The sequence below is a fragment of the Lytechinus variegatus genome, chromosome 5 (assembly GCF_018143015.1).
Source record: "Lytechinus variegatus isolate NC3 chromosome 5, Lvar_3.0, whole genome shotgun sequence".
Classification (NCBI taxonomy): Eukaryota; Metazoa; Echinodermata; class Echinoidea; order Temnopleuroida; family Toxopneustidae; genus Lytechinus; species Lytechinus variegatus.
The window spans coordinates 33,151,247-33,172,259 of NC_054744.1; the positions used below are offsets into that span (position 1 = coordinate 33,151,247).

A 21,013-nucleotide genomic window follows, 5' to 3' on the forward strand; every position below is an offset into this window, starting at 1 on the left:
ATATATTATTCTGCATTATTGTAGGTAATTTTACTCAGCACTTTTACCACAAATCAGTTTCTCAAATACTAAACCACTTTAATAACCTGGTTCAACATTAATTCAAAAGCATTGCCTTGAAAACTAGGGTAGAGAAATATTTACCTTGTCCAATGATTTCTGAGTGAAGACGATTCTTTTGATGAAATCCTGGAAGTCTGTGATGGTGAGTCTACCAAAGAACTCTCCGCAGGCTTCATACCGATGCTGCCACTCAGCCTGGAGAGAATGGAACAGATTAATGTGCATTTCATGTAAATACTTAAAAGAGTGTCCAGACCTAAAGATAGTAGTTTTGTAGCTTCATTTGATTATTACAACTAAATTCTTATTGTACCTGTATGACTGAATTAATTGGCATAAATTAAGTAATTCAAAATATTTTCAAATAATTTTGAACAATTAGCACCTACATTTAAGGCCAGGGTTTGAACCCTTGTATAAACAATATTTAAACATGAACAGGGACACACAAGGCACTCAGATACTACTTAGAAATGTATATTCTTTTATAAAAAAAAAAACCTCACCCAAAATGGAAAAAATATTAAAGAAATGTATATTCTTTTATAGTTATAAAGAAAAAACATCACCCAAAATGGAAAAAATTATTTAGTAGAAACTTACTGTGGTTTCTGGTGCTTTCTTATGATTCTGATCACCGTCCCAAAACATTTTCACGATGAATGCAAGGAAAACTTGAGATGGAGTCAGACTCCCACCATTCTAAAAACAAACAAAGAAAGAAATTAATTACAATGTATCAGAATTTAACAAGAATCCTGACAAATTGAAATACATTGAGTATGGTGTATAGTATACATGTACATATATATCTGCATACATGTATGCTTGTTCATCAGAAATGTGATGATGAGGCAATGACTTGTAACATTTTCCCTTACAGATAAAGAAATGTTGTTCCAGCAAACACTTTATTTCCTGGGAAAGTGTAGAATCAAGGCCGACTACCATCACATCATCATACATTGAGATCTGGTTTACTTTCATAACTCTGTTAAATCACAAAACTGAAAAGTGACCACACTGGGGATCACCAACACAAATAAGCACATGTGGGGCAGAAAAAGTCTTTTGGGTTGAATGCCATGCTTGTTTTGTCAATTTTTAAGCAATGAAAAATTTGTAAGAATCAATCGGCAGATATTATCATTCATACATGTAAAGACTTTGGTGGTCATTTTATTGGATACGGTTTGAACTCATTTTAGATCCTTACCACAACTGTCATTTATGTCTAATACAGTACCCACTGATAATTCTACTGATTAGTCCTTATTCTTCCCAGCACTAGGGATTCACTATTCAATTAAAAATTAATTTAATTTTACCATTTTCACTCGTGACCAATTGTATTTTGTATGTCTAAGGAAAAAGAGCTTGACCAACAATCCTCTGATGAGAATGGAATGTGCTGGTGGCACATATATTATGAAACACACAAATTGGAACAGACAACAATTAGACAAACTGTCTTTAAACGATAATTTTAGATGAAAACAAAAGAAAAGATATTATATAGAAAACTTCTATGAAGAACTGGGCGAAATGTTGTGCAGGGCTATGACTGATCGCCACAAAAAAAAACAGCTTAAAAAAAAAAAGAAATTGGACGAGCTTCCATACTTTTGTACAGAGGAAAGCGAAAATAAGCTGAAATTAAACTGAAAATTAAAACCAAAATTGGCTGTTAAAAAAGCTTAGCTCTCACACCCCTGTTGGTGGCAATTTCCTCATCGAGAACCTAGACGATTCCCCATACAGAGAATAGAGAAGAAGTATAAAACTTACCTTTGTTGGTATTTTTGGTGCTAGTTTGGCAAGAACATGTACATTGGATGAGATGAGAGAGGGTGAGATGACATTGATGGGATCAGATACACCATCCATTAGACGTCTGTAGTCAAGACCTAAACAGCATCATAAAAAAGAAGAAATTACAATTCCGTTAACCCTTTACACAGGGTAATCCCTGTACAGATCCTATCAAATTCTTCGGTACATTTCAATCTAATTTATACATTCAAAAACTTAGATGGCCATTTCATTGGATTTTATTAAAATCTTCAGATGGTTAGCACAACTGACATTTTTGTTTAGCTGAGGTTATTGAATCAAACATAGCTTGGCATGTTGCCTTTGTTGAAAACAGAGTAATTGTAAACCTAACTTACTTGAAGCAGCAGCTTTGATCTTCTTCAGGAGCTTGACATGCATGTCAGGGGTTATGACCAGACCTTTGACCTCTGCGCCGCTCTTCTGCAACAATGTGAAGTAGTAGATGAGACGCTGATGATCGGAGCCCTCTATGGTCGGGTAGATGCACGTCTCCATCCTTTCGCAGAAGTCCTCCGGTCTTTCAAGTAGAGTGGCGATGAGATCGAGCTGATGGCTTCGAGCCTCAATGGCGGTGGTCGAGAGACTGGAAAGAAATTGAGAGTTGGTGGCTTTGTTTATTTAATTTCAATAAAAAAGATATTAACAAAGTATAACATATGTGAAAATCACATTATATGCCAATAAAAAGACATAAATAAGGAATTAAATGAGAAAAAACAAGGAGTAGGGTTTATTGTAACCCCTCTGGCAGTCTTGCCTGTATTACACAATTCAATATACGGGCAGGGCTAATTTTTTGGAAATAGCTTGGATGAATGATTGTTAAAAAGGGAGAAAAAAAAGGTGGACAGGCACATTTTCACATTAAAGCCAAGAAACTAGCGTTCAATTGTAAGTCTTTTTTGTCCCTAAATCATTCACATGTCTTGCAATCAATGAAAATATTGTAAAGTTGTTAAACATTGCTGATCTGCTCCTTGCACTAAGAAGTAAATCTGAATTGCTACAGCTGAAATTTCCCTATACGCTGTATGTAGTAATTTTACAACTGCAACAGAATATTTGCAATTGATTGCAAATATTTTCTTGCAACACCACGTTATATTACCGGGCATGGTGGCTCAGAGGTAGAGTGCCTGCCTCATGAACGGGAGGTCGTGGGTTAGCTCCCTGGCCGAGTCATACCAGAGACTTATAAAAATGGGACCTTCTGCCTTCTTGCTAGGCGCTCAGCATTTAGTTTGGAGAAGGGTATATAAGAAAATATTATGTTATGTAGGGTCAGCTGGTAGGGCAATATTCTAACTGAAGTGGCTACCCTTGGTAAATAAAACATTATTATACTCACCCACTCTCTGAGAAGAGGAACTCTAGATGAGCCATAAGAACTTCCCACATTGACAGATGATATCGTTGAGCTAGCGATACAGACAGGTTGTACACATCATCCTCAAGACTCCTGCAGGAAATAATAATATATCAGTAAAGTGTATGTGGTAGTGTTATGGTGTAGTGGTTCAGGGAGTTGACTGTTAACTGAAGGTTTGTGGTTCGGATCCCAGATGGGAGCAAAGTCCTTTGGCAAGACATTAATCCTAATTTGTCACTCTCCACCCAGGTATTGGTCCAGATTGGACCTTGGGGTATGGAAACTCTCTCTCTCTGTTAGCTTTGGGAAAGAGAGCTTCCAAACACCAAGGTTCAATCTGGACTACCCAGATATCAAGTGGGCACCCAACAGGATGCTAGTGTCAGATTGGCAAATGTTTTTTTTCTTTTCTAACAACACCCGGTAGGTGTGTCTAAAAGTTGTTTTTAATTTACAAACTTAAAGTTTGCTTGTTTACCAGATCAACAACAACAACAACAAACATTTGGGGGGTAGTGTGCATGCATATCATTAAACTGCAAGTCAGGGTGACCACTTGGGTGTAATTTCATACGTAACATACAAACAGCTTCATGAAACGACCCCCCCCCCCAGGATGGAAAGCTCCAGAAGGAGTGGAGATGGTGCACTTAACATGTGGAATAGCCATTACCTCTAATGACCCAGGTACACATGATAATTACTACATGTTGGGTATTATAATTCAGCGATATCATCCATACAACTACATTGTGACCTAATCCCCAACTCCATGGGAGTTTCATCCAAATATTATTGAAGACATTTTTAAACCATGCTCTAAAAAATATCATTTTTTTTAATGTCATGTTATTCATAAGGCGATTCTCTACAGGACAGCTGCCCCCTGGAAAGGCACAGAATGAGTCGAGAATACAAAGGATACAAGAACTTACATTGCTAAGCCAAGGATGGTCTCCTGCTTATACTCATTGTCCCTGGTAAACCGAACAACATCAACTCCTGAAAGATAGAGTAAAGGAGAAATGGAGATGTATTAATAAATACATGTATCAATAATATTAATGTACTTAGCTACATAGCACTTACAATTTCGTTGATGAGGAGTCTGAGAAGCACTGTACAATGATTTCACATCACATCAGGTATGGAAATGAAGGACTTCTCCTGTAGTGTTTCCGATCTTTACTTCCAGTAATTGATGATTATCTAGACAGTTTAACCAAGGAGTGTGAGTGGTCACAAATAAAAAGATCTGAAAAAAGCTGAGTGGTGAAAAAGTCTTAAATAGAACGAGCTCCCATTCTTTTTGTACAGAGGATAGTCATAGTAAAGCTGAAATTAAGCTGAAAATCAAAACAAAACAAAATCTGAAATCAGATAAAACTCTGAACTCCCACACCCCTGTTAAACTTGTGACTTTCCCATAATTATCTTTGTTTTGGTAGACTAGCCGTTACATATTCTACAAGTATGTTTCCAGGTGCATAAATTCATGCTACAAACAGGTTTAACACAACAATATTTGAATTTGTTACTGAAAGAAATTTATAAATTGAGAAGGATGAGAATCCAAAACCATCTGAATAAAAAATGTATCAGGAATGCTCCAACAACCTACTTCCTGCCACGGCTATCATATCAGTATCAGGATTTTCCTGGGGACTGTTGAAGAGAACTCTTCAATAGAAGTACTGTGTATGCATTGTTATGTTTTCTCATAGCACCCTCCCACTGAGAATATAGGAATATCTGTTACCGGAGTTGTGCAAGCTGCTGATCACCAACGCATGCAAGGAATGACATCAGCCTCTAAGGTAGCGATTAAATGACATCAATACATAAGGTATATCATCTGACCATTACCATTGTTACAGTCAGACACCTGTACTTCTCAGCAAATCAAAACCTAGGAAGTGACAACATGACAACTTGTCATGAAGGTTGTCCAAACTGCCTAAATTGCAAGTGCTGATGATGTTAGTTCAATCCTTGGTTTTGATTGGCCAAGATGCACTGGTCTGTAACCATTACTACTACTATAATAATTATCACTGCTCATGCTGACAACCTCTGTGAAAGACCCATCCGCCCCCCCCCCCCCCTCCCCAGGCCGCCATTAGCAGAAAACAAAATAAAACTTGGAATGAACTCTGACCTCTTCCAAGGGCTTGGAGACTCTGTGCCTGCAGAAGATCGGCAAGGAGCTCATCATAGTGCTTGAGCCTTCCCACCAACGCAGAGACGTCATCTGCCCACCCTGCTGCCTTCTTGGTACCGGCCAACTTGAGGACCTTCTGAATGAGCTGGGGAGGGATGGTCTCATAGATTGGGGGACTCTTCCTGGCCTGTTTGATTGGCTGGAGACGAGTGGTGGCTTGGAGGGCAAAGTAGTAGGCAGCCAGTTGAAGGGAGAGGGCTGAGTGTGGGATCTTCTCAAAGCATTGGTCGGCATCAAGAGGCTATAAAATGCAAACAAAAAATCTAATCACTTACTTTCAAAAATAATAATAATAATAATACCCAATTTTTATAAAGCGCTTTTCCCAGAATGGCCCAAAGCGCGTTACAGCATATTATTACCCCGGTCATTGGATTCATTTCAATCCCGCACGAAAAGTGCACAATTTCCACTCCCTGGGGAGCATTCCTTGCATTCATCGCAGCCTCATTATGGCGCTGGCAAAATCAAACATACAATATCTTTCGCATCCTACCGGGTGCAAATCAAATCAAATCAAATCAAACCTTCATGACAAATCAAATTTGTAACACACACAGAAAATTATATTTAAGATCATAATTGACTCTATCATTATTACATGCAAATTGTGAGTCTAGTACTGGTTAAATAATAGTCTAATGACTACCTGTCACATGCAATTAGAGGTAGCCCATCTTAAAAGCCCGCATAATATTGGGGCACCTTGACCACCTAGCATGGTCAATATTTGTGTAATGTAAATACCCTATATCATCAAATCATAACTAATTATTCATCTTTTCATTGTTTTCTTACTACCACATACCCTCCCAGCTTCCCCCACTCTATCTTGTTGAAGAATCAAAAGGACACATTGATTCAAATTCTGGGCCACAATGAAACAAACTGGTTCTAGGGTATGAGCCAGAATTCAGACTTACATTTGGAAGGGCGAGGAGGTAAGCCAACGCTAGATTCACATCTGACTTGAAAGCATCCATAGCCAGCTGTAGTAACACTGTGGAATAGGAAATACATACATGTACATTGTATGAAATTTTATAATCTCTATTTGACATTATTCTTCTTCAAATTGATATTACTCTAATTTTTCTACTTGTTTTTTCCCTTTTTTTCCCTTCTTGTTCTTCTTTCTTCTTCTTCTTCTCAATGTTAATGCTGGCACTAGAGTTTAATCACTCGGTCATGTCATCTTTCTCATTTTCTTACTTTTTTTCACCCACCCAACATTTCATCTCTTCCTCTCCTCTCACTCTCCACATCTTCGTTTTTCTATAAGCAATGTAAATCTTTTATTTTTAATCCTTTATGTCTTCTGCATTACCCTTTTTTGTAAATATGGTAAAATATGCAGTAATACAGTATTTGTTGCATTAGGTATTGCTATCTCTAAAAAAATGTAAAATTGATTACTGTATGAAGTCATAAACATCAACCAAAGCCAAGATACAATCATTAGAACTTGAATTTAGCATCCATCCATCTGTAAAGGCTACACTTTATGTTCACATGGGAGGTCCTTATTGAAAGGTTTCACTGAATCAAAATGTACATCAACCTTTACGAATGGCATTCTAAAATTGAGTAGTAAATTAAATATATGTCACAAGCCACACCAAAACTACCAGTGAGCCACCATGTAAGAATCTCTGAAATAGCCGAAATAGTAATTTGGTTGTCAAAAAGTAACAATTGAAAAATGAGCTTATATGAAAAAGTTATTTTTTTGTCATACCTTAAGAATTTTAGGTATCAAAGCTGAATAGAAAACAAGATACAAGAGTTTCTTTGACACAAGGTTATGCGGACACATCTCATGCTTACATGAACCCTAAACTTCAAATTGTGTTTCTCCTCATTGTTTTAGTTCCTTCTGCATCCAATCAAGTGCTTGTGTTGATTAGCCTATACATCCTTTAAAATCCTGGGATGTGCTTTTTTCAAACTCAATGAAAATTTCGCAATTCATTTTTGGCAATTTTTATTGGTTTTGGGGTGACTGGTCAAATATGATTTTGGTAGGCGATTTCATGCTTGGTGGTCAGAAATGATTCCTACCATGAGTAGCATGTTCTGACATTGACTGGTCATCTTTGGTCAAACTCCTTAGCTGCATGGCTCTCAGAAGAGCTTCATTGAGAGACCGGTGTGATGTTTCACTTGTTGTCCATTGGTAGTTCACATAGTTAGGGTCATCCTGGACAAAAGAATGAAAACAAAATTATGATACATTTCTTATTTCAATTTCATGCATGCAGAGAGAGGATGGTATGAAGAGATGAATGTACTTTGAGAAATTATACCAGATAGATTCAAGTACAATGCGTAAATGTAAAAAAGATAAAGATTTATTTGGCAATGTCACTTTTTAAAACTGAGGACAAATTATCCTCAAGATTTTTTGAGGATTTCTTCAAAATGTCAGATCTATGTCTTTCTTGCAGGAATCAAGTTGCAAGCAGCTTTTTACTACTCATATTTTATCAAAGACAAAATAAAGGGCAATGCAGGACGGCTGCAATGAAAACACGCAGAGCACCCTCAGAGCCGTCTTACAAAGAATTACGATTGATCTAATCAATCTCAACTATAAGGCAATCCTTCCATGTCATAATTCTTTCCACAGGAAATTATCTAAATCTCCTTAGTTAACAAAGAGAATCGCACTGAATGTTCAAGAGAATGATAAATGTATAAATGTACATCATATCTAGAAAATATTTTGAACAAATTTGAATTTTAGATGTTGACGTTGCTGGCCATCCATAATTGCAACTGATCTGATAGATTGCAACTGATTGTAAGACGGGGCCCAGGATTCCTGCTAAAAGACGTGACCCTGAGTTTTGACAAGTTGCCTTTATAATAATGTGTGGTATTCTGATAATTAAACCAAGGTTTAACTCTAGCATAAACTTGAATTTTAAACAACAATTCTATGGAATGCTGGGCCTCATAATATTTCTTCCATATTTGTGGCAGTTATAATGCATCAATTAATTCATTAAAATGCATGATATCTATTTATTTTCTTATTCTTCCCATTTCATGTCTATTTTCTTTTTACGACTTTTTGCAGCAGGGTAGGAATCATTCTCATTGGTGAATGAGTTGACAACTGGCACTCCATAAAAGTGTGGTCTAAGTTAACCCAGGCTAAACTAGACCATGGCTATCGGAACTCCACCCAATGAATTTTACAAAAAGAACTGGAGTGACTTCAATCAAAATGCCAGTAAACTTTCTTACCTTGCTGATGGTCGGCTCTTTGAAGCAGGTCTCATAAAAGGCAGGACACACCCTCCTCTCGATGCCACACCTCTCCACGTCATCCTGATCTGTGTCCCCCTGACTATCCCCTGCCATACCCCTCCCTAGGGGCCTAAGGAACTGCATGGTCCCCGCCCACCACTGGGCATCGCTCACACTGGCAAGGACAGCCTTGGTTGTGGCACCGGTGGTGGCGAGGACGGCGGAGGTGGCGGCTCCTGTGGTGGCGAGTACCGCAGAGGTTGCAGCTCCGGTGGAAGCGAGAATCTGTCGGGTTCTTCTGGTCACGCTTTGGGTGGACGTCGATGGTGTGTCTTTCTCTATGTCATTCTGCATTTCAAGAGAATTCAAACAAAATGTTGTTATATTATGATTATGAAAACATGAAGTAGATTGTAAAGATTAAAGAAATTGTCAACTTACTTTGTTATCGTATATTGAATACTTTCACTTTTGTTTTACTACATTATCACTTTGATATACATTTCTCACATAAAAGCATGAAGTACATGTATGACAATGATGAGTGGATGTAGATGTGTATTATCATCAACATCATCATAACTATCATGATCATGATGATAAGGTCCATAATGTTGATGATCATTATCATATATGTGCACTTCAAACATATCACCGAAGTACAGAAGAATTACAGTGTCATAGCTATTCAGTATTTTGAAACCAATGTGGTAGTCCATGAAAGGAAAGCAGTTGGTTGTCCACTGACAAGATATTTTGTCCTTTAAGCTTTAAAACAACCAAATGTCAAACATCCTGTTCATATCAACACAATAGACCTACCTCTATCCCTTCATCTTCCATATCTGTCGTTTCTTCTGTTAGGTTGTCTCGTGTTTCCATAGCAACTTCTTCCTCGTTATCCTTTCCTTTCTTGCCGTCCTCCATTTCCACTGGCAATTTATTATATAAGATCTAAAGGAAAAAACACATGCAACAAAGAATTAACTGAATAAGATACCTATGAACATGTCATTGCTCAGAAGATATATTTTTGCTCACAAATTGCGATGTTACAATTCGCTTTCATTATCTGTTTGATCACAAACTATACTTATGTTCACATGCTCATTGTTTGTGGAGTGTGGAGGAGCTATGGTGTAGTGGTTCCGACTCTTGCCTTGTAATCAGAGGGTAGTGTGTTCGAATCCCACCACAGCCTAGCGTCCTTTGACACACTCAACACTTTGCCACTCTACACCCAATTGCCAAATGGGTACCCTATAGGATGTGAAAGTCATTGCAGCTTGTCCAGACTGGCTGGTATACACCCCTGGGAGTGGTAGATGTGCACACATTGTGTGCAGGAATAACTGATTGAAGCCACTGACCAGGGTGCCAATAAATCTGTTAATGCTTCAGATCCATGTATGTGCAATGTATGTCGAAAACACATCATAATAATAACTGGAACTTAAGTGATTATCTGAGAAACAAAACCTGAAAATGTTATGTTTATGCTAATTTTGACCCTTTCATCAGCAATTGTATAAATGGTATGAATCAAACACCACAAATTTTGCATATGTGAGAGGGCTTGACAATGAATTTACCTGAGCAAGGAGGATATTCCTGGCTTCAAGAATAGCAACCAGAGCTTCTGGATCACAATAGGCTGAAGCAAAGGCTAGTAGCTCACGTCTAGAATGGAAGAATACAAAAATGTTTATTGGTCTTAATAATGCTCAATATCGAAAAGTTAGTTACCCTAGAGGTCTTCAGCAAAAAATATTACATGTAATTGTTTGCTGTAACAGAAGAAAAAGTTAGAGTTGGTCAGTCATTGTTATCTCCTACATCAAATTTTCTTATGCATGCATCAGGACTCCTTGCAGATCATAGAGCAATGTCCACACAATACACATAGAATGGAGATTGAGGATCTGTCAGCCACAAGTATTTTCTTATGATATGGATAATCTCCTACCATGCCATTGGCCATTTTTTATTAAACTTTTGCAAAAAATATATAGAAAATAATAAAAATTGGAAACAGAGAGCAGGGATTTTTTTTTCATTTATTAATTATTCTTTCGTTTAATTTTTTTCAAGGGGGGCCAAACTAGAACAGAAAATACAGGTTCTAAAAGGGCTGGTGAGGCTAGATCATTTTAAAAATTTTTTTCACTTTGTCTAATGAACTGTAACCCCAGTCAAAGTACATTGACCCTGTTTACAATTGGTGTAATACACAAGTTCTTACCTGGCTGGAAGGTCATTGAAGTCATCCTTGAGAGCAAGATCTCTACACACTTCCCATGCAGGACCATAGCCATCAGATACAAGACGTTTGTTCACATTCCATGCAGTCTTGTAGTCATTACCCTACGTATGGGAAAAAATGAAGTAATGAAGGTGTCACTTTGATGTATGAAGTAGAATAGAAAAGTAGTATATTATTGGTATTAATACTGAACATTAACATCCACCCAACACACAAGTACTATAACTATTAAACATCTAACCAATACACATACCAACACCAATAGCAACACCACATACTAAAAATTAATTCAACACACTAACACCAGTCCAAACTCACACCTGAACCAACCAACCCAACACCAACATCACACCATAATTTCCAAACCATTATAACATACCAACACCAGCATCATCCCAACACCAAACTCTCAACCTCAAGCCCACACCAGCACTTACCCAACACTAACCAAACAGCAACAACTCACTGCTAAAAACTCAAAACATAAACTCAACATACCACCAAAAACACTTTATAGCCACCACCAACACCAACACCACACCATTACCAATCCTTTACACCATACAAACATCAATGCAACACTCCAACAACAGCACCAATACCCAAACCAACATCAATCCAATACCAGCACCATACAATTACCAACCCAATACACCACACCAACATCAGCATCATCCCAACACGCCAACAAAAACACCTACCCAACTAATCTAACATCCCAACTCCAACATCAACCTAAAAATAACACACCAATAACGACACCAAAATCATACATGTATGAAATCACAAATTGTCAGAAAAAGATGGATTACAAATATCATAACAACAGCATAAAACCCCTTTACCTGTAAAGCTGCCCTGCTAACAAGAACCAGGACTTTCCCTTGCCTCTCCTTCTCATTATCACCACATACACGTAACAGCTTGGCAAGACGAAGGAGCTGAAATGAAGGAATGATTTTAAAAATAAGAAATTGTTGACATTTTTTACTTAAATTACTATCATAATCAAGAATATGAAACATTGTAGGACTTGTAAAGTCAGCCTTCTAGAAGCTGACGTCACAAATTTTTAAATCATGTCTCAGAGAAAGGCATTCAAAAGACCTATCTATCTGATTATTGATTATTTTCTATCATTTTTTTTCATTTGGCAAAGCATATTCCACTGTAAGCAAGTTGGACTGTGTCTTAAATCTATGAAAATTACTTCTGTAAAACCAGTCAAACAACTTTGTGTTAATATTCCAGCTCTCTATGCTCTAAGTAAGAAGCAATGACACCATTTCAATAAAAAACATCTCCTATTCTGCAACTATTAATGTCATCTTAAACTCTTTATACGCTCATCTGATTTATGGCATATACATAATATCACTTAATTGTTTCAGAGTAGGGTATCTAGGAATTTTGGACATAATGACTACTTTTCTTTCCTATTTAATGTATTCAAATTGTTTTTCAGTTTCTACTGATTAGATTGAGGAATTTCTATAAGAAACTACCTTTTCTGAATTGGTGCAGGAAGATTTTGATGATGTTATCACCTTTTCAACCAATTCTAGTCTGTCTTCACAAAGTCTCACTAGACAATAAGGAGAAAATGATATAAAACAAGATTTACCCAACAGCAAACAGAATATATTTTTAAAACATATTTCACAATATTTTAACAAAAGAATGAAAATATTGATTTATAATGTAAGAATTTTCTGCATGCTCAACAAAAAGTATTTCCCATTTAGGATATTAAGGATGATGTTGCTGATGATAATGGTGATGATGATGATGTTTATGATGATAAAAATGATGTTGATAACGATGATGACAATGATGATGAAAATGATGATAACAGTGATGATAATTACTCTGACAAGATGTCTTTTCAGAAATAGGTTAGGGTTAGGCTAGAATAAGAGCTATTTTCAAACATGTTACTGCATATAGATACAGATTTGATTAGTTCTCTTCCAAAATAACTCATTACCTCCTAAATTGTGTAACGGCTTGCCAAAGAACACTGGGCGATAATGAAATTCGAACACACAACCCTCTCAGTACAAGACAAGTATCATCAGAACCACTACAGCTCGCCTTTTACTTAAATTTTCAGAGCCGACAATGCAGTCAGTGCTGACAACTCCTGTGAAACATCCCCAGATTTCTTTTTGTGGTCTTCAATACAGAACTTACCTTGTAGAGGAAGAATGGATGTTGAGAAATCATCGAGTAGAGCCAGTGATGTAATCAGGTCTAGCTCATCCTGGATCCTTGAAGGACAGTCTGTGATCAGCTGAAGACAAGACCTAGATCAAAATAAGGATATAGGAAACACTGATTGTATATACATAATAGCATAGGATTACACACATTAGGGATATGATAACTCAAGTTTTCATTAAATTCTAAATATGCGTTCTTGGTATTATATAGGAACAATAATGTGGGTGAGTTACACTTGACTTTCACCCAACATTAAAATCTCACAAAAAGCGTACAATCTGTTGAGTCTTGTTTCATCTACTTTTTCTTTTGAAAAAAATAAGGTTGGGAATTTTTTGATGTCTCGCATGTTCTCTTAGTAATGCTTTTATTTTCTTGACCAGTGCTTGGATATTAGAAAGATACATACAAAACTTAAACGTGTATATCGTGAATGTTTAGCCCAAGTTATCTAATTATAAGCAGAAAATAGAGAGAAGCATATGAAGTATTGGCAGAAATCATCAAAATATAATTGATTATCAAGTTTTCAAACTTCTGCTCAAAAAAGTTGGTTGCCGGATGCACCATGTTCTGGGGTTGGCTTTCTGTCCGCCCAATGATGTTGGGGAGCACGTCACATAATAAGTAAATTTCAAAAAGCTCTGTAAACTTGGTAATAATCATCTCTTTCTAACCTTGCTAGTTCCATGGTAGTATCCAGTAGATTGGCTGATGAATTGAAGTATTCCCTTGCAGCTGATAGGACTAGGTCTATGGATCTCTCGTATGGGATCAGAGAGGATGCCTTGACCGATGGTCTGGCCAGGGTAGAACCCTCCGGTCTGGTCTTGGTCAGTTTCTCCCCAGCGAGACGGATGTTGGCGATGGATCCAGAACCAAGAAGGCTCTCAGTGAAGATCTAGATATAAAAAAATCAAATGAAAAGGATTGCAGTACGGAAAATCCAAAGGATGCATCTTAAGGAAGACCTAGATTTGACAATACTAGACATACACTGTACCAAAAACGGTTAAGCTTGCGAGATTGAAGAAATAAACTTAAATGCTTGCAGTACGGAAATCCAAAGGATATTTCTGAAGACCTAGATTTGACATTAGTCGACATTACCAAAAAATTGTTCATTAAGAAGCTTGCAAAATAATATGGAGCCAAAAATGAGAGCAATTCAAGAGAAAAAACAAATTATGTAGGTAACAGGAGCATTTTATTTCTTGTTGATTTTATTGAAGGAAAGAATATAAATATTTGATATTACATGCAACAAAATACAAAATCTTTAATTTCACCCATTTACATACTGTCCATGATATGTATATCGATTATGAGCAAATAAGCAAAATTTGTAAATCTTGTAACATTTTTATTATTCTATATAGACCTTTAAGTTTAAAGACTACATTTTGAGACACATACCTCTTGACATTGAGTAGACGTCAAACACGAGTAGACAATGCGTCTCAGTTCTTGCATATCCTTTCCAAGTTTGTTCCATTCCCATTCCTTCTTTGGAGGTTTCCTGCAGAGGAGAAAAGACCATTGTTTATTGTAATCACAATATTGGTGCTCTCAATAAATACAAGCAATAATAATAATAATAACGGTATATTTACCCAAGTGTAGCCACTTCAGTTCCGAAAACTGTTCCCCAGCGGGCCCTGCTATTAATATTACCTGGCTAAGCTAGGCTACCTATTCAGGTGCACTCAGCTTTTTGAGGAATTACTTCCTGCCGGTACCCATTTACCTCACCTGGGTAGAGTGCATCAGTACAAGATTTCACAGCAGCTTGGCTAATAACAAAGTTCTTTTTCACAGATGTGCAACATATATGCATTAGAGAAGAGAACAACCTTCCTTCTGGGTCCCATTGCATAAAAGTTATTACCATGGTAACTATGCCATCCAATGGTAACTACCATGGCAACAATGCTAAGCAGCCAATCAGAATCAAGGATTCCATTACAGATATAATTGGATGGCAAAGGTACTACATGTATAATAGTAACCTTTAAGCCACAGAGCTAAGATATGTGGGGTTTTTTATGTTCTCATGTGCTAGCAATATACAGTTTATTTCATGTACGGATTTTCATCAAATCTTTCTCTAATTATTCTGCTTTTTTTCAAAAGCAATTCTTATCTCAGTGAACTTCCCCTTTAAATCCATACCAAAATGACAATTCGTGCATGGTGTTTAATAAGTAACCTTACAGATGACTATGATGTAACACTTGCCCACCATGCATTTAACCAACGAGATGATTAATTGCACACTGCATGCGATTCGGAATTAATGAAAGGCAATTATTCATCATTTTTATATACATGTATTACACTAACATGTGCATCTTTATAAAGAGAATGTAATAAACAATCTTTTAACAATTTTTGTTTGTGTATCTTCCTTCAAAACCCCTGTCTGAGATTAAGATCAAGGAAGAGTTTCATCAACATTTTTGTTTGACAACTTTACATAAATTTGATTAACTGAGAAGCATTGTTAATATGGTTACTCATCAGAAAAAAACAGAACTCACCCTCTAGCAGCCTGTCTAGCGAGTCTAACCATGAGTTTAGTGGCAGCTTCTTCATCACTCTGGGTGTCTTTAACAGCTTGAGTCGTCATGGCAACCCCATGGCTGGCAAGGATCTCTACAGCCTGTAGATGACCTTCAAGCTCCTCAAGGTCATGGTAGAGGGCTGAGAGGTCCTCACCAACAACTCTACAAAAGAACAAAATTAAAGTTAAATTATCTATACAAAGTTAAGTTATAGATTCTAATAATAATGAAAAAGCAACTACATAGCACCCATCACTGCCAAATCGTCCCTATGGGCTCAATAATAATAACAGACAGTTCTTGTATAGCGCATAACACATTATAAATAACGTCTCTATGCGCTTCCAAAGGACTTGGATATTATTACCCTGGCTTTAGCCCCGCAGCCTCAATGCACCCCTATGCACTCAATTCAATCATATTATGATATACAAAAATTCACACCATTACAGATTTATTTCAATATTTGAAAAGAAACGCAGGTGTGCATTTTAGAAATGTTATTAGGTAACTTTGAAACACTTTTGTCATGACAGTTTGTAAAATCACTCATTATGCATTATGCACAACATCTAGGTTGGTATTTTTACCCCTGCACATTACCATTCAGGAGACTGCTAAAGTGCAGGAAAAATCATTGAAGGGCAAATAAAAGTTTCAAACAAAATTTGAATCTTGTCTTATTTTTTAAATAACTAGAATTTTCATCTGAATTATGGTAAGTCAATTATTCAGAAGTAGACAGACATCATAAAACTGTACACAAAAAAATAATAATTTCAGAGAATTTTGCCTCCCCCCAAAAAAAAAAATTATGTCAGTTCATGCAGTGAAATGGTTTCTGGCTCACCCTAAGCTTTGCTTTGGTAAAATCTTGAGGATCTTCCTGGCAACATCCAGCTGGTCGTCTTTCTCACAAGCATAGATACATCGCTGAGCTAAAGACAAGAGATCACTCTTCTTTCTTATGATTGGCTCTGGAGACTAGGAGCAAATAAATATTCAAAATAATTATGACTTCATTACAATACAGTCCTCTTTCTCACATACATAGATCTAAAGTTGTGGATCAGTTCATTAAATGGTCTCTAGGGCAGTCGAAACTGAATGAATCTAATCCCTATGAAAGAAATGTTACCAAAAACAAGCAACATGACTGATAAAGACAGTTTTAATAGATATCAAGAATAATCTCACAATTCAAGCTTCTTTCAATTTTTATAGCATTTTCACATAGCATTATTAACATTATCTTTCATCAATCATCTACCTATGTCAATACCTCCATTTTCTCTTTTTCTTTCTTCCTCCCTTTCTAAAATGAATCTAATTGATTTAAGAAATAAATAAACTTACTGTGTGTTTACTGTTTTCCAAAATGAGTTGGCACTTGTATAGATCCTCCTACAATGTCAAATAATATAACAATATGAGAAGAAAGATGGCAAGGGATAAACAGTTTATAAGAAACCTAATGGAAGGGTGGAATTGCAAAGATCTGTCAACTAGTATGTAGATGTATATTTATATTTACTAATTTTTTTGTTCAACAAGTACAAGAAGTACTAACCCTAATTACCATCAAACTAACAAGTCTGTTTTATTATTTTTTATAATGCTCAAACGTATTGGTGTGTATTATTTGTTTTCTAAGATAATGATGCAGATAGTGATGAGGGGCTTTGTGGTCTAGTGGTTATGACTCTCATCTTTCAACCTGAGGGACGTGGGTTTGATTCCCAGCCGTGGCGTGATTTCTTTCAGCAAGAAATTTATCCATGCTGTGCTACACTCAACCCAGGGGAGGTGAATGGGTACCTGGTAGGAGTAAATTCCTTGAATGCTTGAGCAATTATATACCAGTAGGCAGCCCCCTGGGGTAATAATAGCAGTGGTTTGTATCCTCCGGCAAAAAGCTTTATACAACTCCAGGTATTATTATCCATGTTATTTGATAACCCATCCCCATGGCAAAGCCATGACCTGTTAATACAACTAGCCATTTTACCAGTCATTCAGCAAAATTTCCTGTGTGGTATATAAAGGAAAGATCATGTGATATACATGCATTTCAGCTAATCATTTAATTAGGATCTATATCATCAGTTTACAGAACTGAACTGAACTGAATTTATTACCAAATAATTTAAAATACATTGACACAGAGTAAATTGTCATATAAACTTCATTGGTAAAAGGACTCCACAGAAATAGCAAGTACTGGTAGTGGGACGTGGAGCCCCTATCCTACAATATACATAATCATAATTGATAGCATGAAATAACAATAACATACAGGCCCGTCTCCAGCTAGTTTAAACATTATTAAAAACAAACTTTCTCTGACCTTTGCCAATGATAACATGAACTGCTCTGTGAGGGATATTCTGGCTCCTGGTGAATCTTCTTCACACCTCTGCAGAAATGGAATCACCCAACGCTTCACATCCTTCACATACGTCTCGGAAGGCGACTGGTATAGACAAAAAATTCAAACACTTTTAGTACTTTTTATAAAATGATGATAATAATGTAACAATGATGATGATGATGATTGATAATAATTCTGTGGTAATAATAAAATAATATTAAAAGTAATGATGATAATAGTATTAATGACAATAATAATGAAATCAACATGACAAAATAACATTATACTGATTTTTGATAATTTTAGATTTATCAACAATAAACCTTTATGTCAACTATGAACTATCAAACATGATAACAACAGTTGTACTGTTAGTTAATCTGTACATGTAGTATTACCTTTGATACCATGAGCTTGATGATCTGATGATTGGTCATTTTTTTCAAGGAAGCCAGGGTCAAGTCTGGGTCAGTCTGACACTCGTAAGATAACACTTCCAAGGTCAAAAGGTCATGATGGAGACTCTCCAATTCCTGTGAATAAATTATGAATAAATATTTAAAAAGAAATTATTATTGTTAAAAACTGCCACAAAAAATAATATTCCTGAATTTAATGTTTCTTTAAAAAAAAATAAACAGGCTTACACATAAATTGTACCATTTCAACTTTTTAAACCTACTATTGCAGTAAATTGGCTTCAAATCAGTACCGATGACAAGATTGCTATCAATGATGACTATACTATTTGGAATTGAATTCACATTGTTGTGTATGCAGGGCTTCAATAAAGAAAATTTAGTTTTTGGCTGCGTTTACAATTTCTTTAGCATAAATATCTATGTTCTTAGCATCAATGACGGATGTAAAAATCAATATTTAAAGAGTCTTACCGGTATATTTCTTTCCATGGCAAGTCTGACCAATGATAGAGCATTGTCAACCTACAAGTGAACATGACAAAAGAAAATAAAGATTTGTATAAACAGATGATTTCACATGAGAAGGTAATCCTAAGAGGAGTTCACATGAGAAGGAAATCCTAAGAGGAGTTCACATGACAAATTACTTGATGAGATATTCACTTTACATGAGAGGTTAAACCTAAAACTGATTGAACTTTTGATTGTACATACATGTATACTCTAATCCATTTTTTTTACTTCTGCATCTACATTACATTTGTGTAATATGCTAAATATTTTTGACCAATCAGTTAATTTCTATTTACCTTTCTTTCCAGCATCTTATCTGTTTCGACAATCTTCTATAATGAGGCAATTTTCTTGGGTGCCCTCTTCATTCTGCTTTGACACCATCAAAATTCTATTACTGACTGTGGTTCAAAGGAAATTTTCAACAAAAAAAATTGCCTTGCCTGCCTCAAGCTTAATGCGAGGACCCCCTCCCCCTTCTTAAAGGGGAATGAAACCTTTGGAACAAATAGGCTTGTGTAGAAACAGAAAAATCAAAGAATAAAGAAAATTTGAGAAAAATTGGACAAATAGTGAGAATGTTATGAGCATTTGAATATTGCAATCACTAATGCTATGGTGATCCTCACTTTGGCAATGCGACAAGGATGTGTGATGTCACTGATGAACAACTTTCCCTTTGGTGGACTATAAAATACCCTCAAAATGTCTCTTTTTGCTTTTTCTTATGATGATACAAACTCTTTATCCATGATGTATTCTTAAAAAATATTCTTAAAAAACATGCCCTCATGTAAACAGAACACATTATTTGTGGATAGATGTGATAAAAGAGGCAATTCAAGTGAAATATATACTAAAGTAATGGGGAGAGTTGTTCACAAGTGACATCACACATCTTTGTCGCATTACCAATTTGCTATCTCCATAGCATTAGTGACTGCAATATTCAAATGCTCATAACTTTCTCATTATTTGTCCGATTTTTCTCAAACTTTTGTTGATCTGTTTCTTTGATTTTTCTGTTTTCACACAAGCTATCTTGTTCCAATGGTTTCATTCTCCTTTAAGTTCTCCTTCCTCACCAAAGTAAACTTGTGTTATTCACCATACCTGTTTGGATTCATCTTCAAGTTGGCCAATACCTGGCATATCAGCACCTTCTCTTTCTTTTTTTTCCCCCCCCCCCTCTCCTTCTTCCCCCCCCCCCCCCCCCTCTCCTCTCCCTTCCCCCAAAAATACTTCTCTTTTTCCACCGCAAAGCAAATTTGTGTTGTTCACCGTACCTGTCTAGATGCATGTTAAATAACCATTGCTATGAGTATCACCAACTCCCCCTTTCCCTCTCTCCTCCATCCCCCCCCCCTCCTCTCCTCCCCTCCTCCTCCCCCCCCTCCCCCTCTTTACTTCTCTCTTTGTCCACCACAAGTTAACTTGTTTTATTCACCATACCTGTCTGGATTCATCTTCAACGACCATTGCTCTGTGAATCACCCAATCGGTCAACAACTTCTTGGACATTGCCTCACATCTAAAATTTAAAAAAAAATCAAAATAAACGCCGCATAATCAATCAGAATGGCCATGATGAAGACAATACCTTCTATGAATAAACCATCCTCATCTCAAAACCATGACAGTCAATAGAAGTCTTCATACCAGACATCAGCAAATCAAAATCTGTAAGCTGTCATGACTGACCAATTGAAAGATTTCAGCAAATCATTTGATAATGATCTATATCACCATTTCATATCAGTCATTAGAAATGGAACAATAATTCCTTGAGCAAAGTCCAAGGTATAAAATTACATTGTACAGTCATAATAAAAAAAACTGAATACACTATAAACCAATATATGTTTTGATTCGTCCAGGAAGAAATACCAATTACTAAGAGAAAATAAATCTTT

The 21,013-nt window shown here is 36.4% G+C and overlaps 1 protein-coding gene across 1 annotated transcript in view; it reads right to left on the minus strand.

Moving 5' to 3' along the window:
* LOC121415410 (neuroblastoma-amplified sequence-like) overlaps positions 1-21,013 on the minus strand; it is an 81,286-nt gene that overhangs the window by 31,138 nt on the left and 29,135 nt on the right. The window contains exons 25-49 of the mRNA XM_041608610.1: positions 20,553-20,631; positions 19,059-19,109; positions 18,564-18,698; positions 18,142-18,267; positions 17,151-17,198; positions 16,645-16,778; positions 15,771-15,956; positions 14,647-14,749; positions 13,908-14,131; positions 13,201-13,313; positions 12,513-12,592; positions 11,853-11,948; positions 10,987-11,108; positions 10,337-10,424; positions 9,567-9,698; positions 8,742-9,092; positions 7,551-7,689; positions 6,413-6,489; positions 5,427-5,730; positions 4,204-4,270; positions 3,248-3,358; positions 2,235-2,482; positions 1,852-1,970; positions 667-765; positions 145-258 (exon numbers count right to left, since the gene is read on the minus strand). Coding sequence (XP_041464544.1) covers positions 145-258; positions 667-765; positions 1,852-1,970; positions 2,235-2,482; positions 3,248-3,358; positions 4,204-4,270; positions 5,427-5,730; positions 6,413-6,489; positions 7,551-7,689; positions 8,742-9,092; positions 9,567-9,698; positions 10,337-10,424; positions 10,987-11,108; positions 11,853-11,948; positions 12,513-12,592; positions 13,201-13,313; positions 13,908-14,131; positions 14,647-14,749; positions 15,771-15,956; positions 16,645-16,778; positions 17,151-17,198; positions 18,142-18,267; positions 18,564-18,698; positions 19,059-19,109; positions 20,553-20,631 — 3,346 coding nt within the window. The remainder of the gene's footprint in view (positions 1-144; positions 259-666; positions 766-1,851; positions 1,971-2,234; positions 2,483-3,247; positions 3,359-4,203; positions 4,271-5,426; positions 5,731-6,412; positions 6,490-7,550; positions 7,690-8,741; positions 9,093-9,566; positions 9,699-10,336; positions 10,425-10,986; positions 11,109-11,852; positions 11,949-12,512; positions 12,593-13,200; positions 13,314-13,907; positions 14,132-14,646; positions 14,750-15,770; positions 15,957-16,644; positions 16,779-17,150; positions 17,199-18,141; positions 18,268-18,563; positions 18,699-19,058; positions 19,110-20,552; positions 20,632-21,013) is intronic.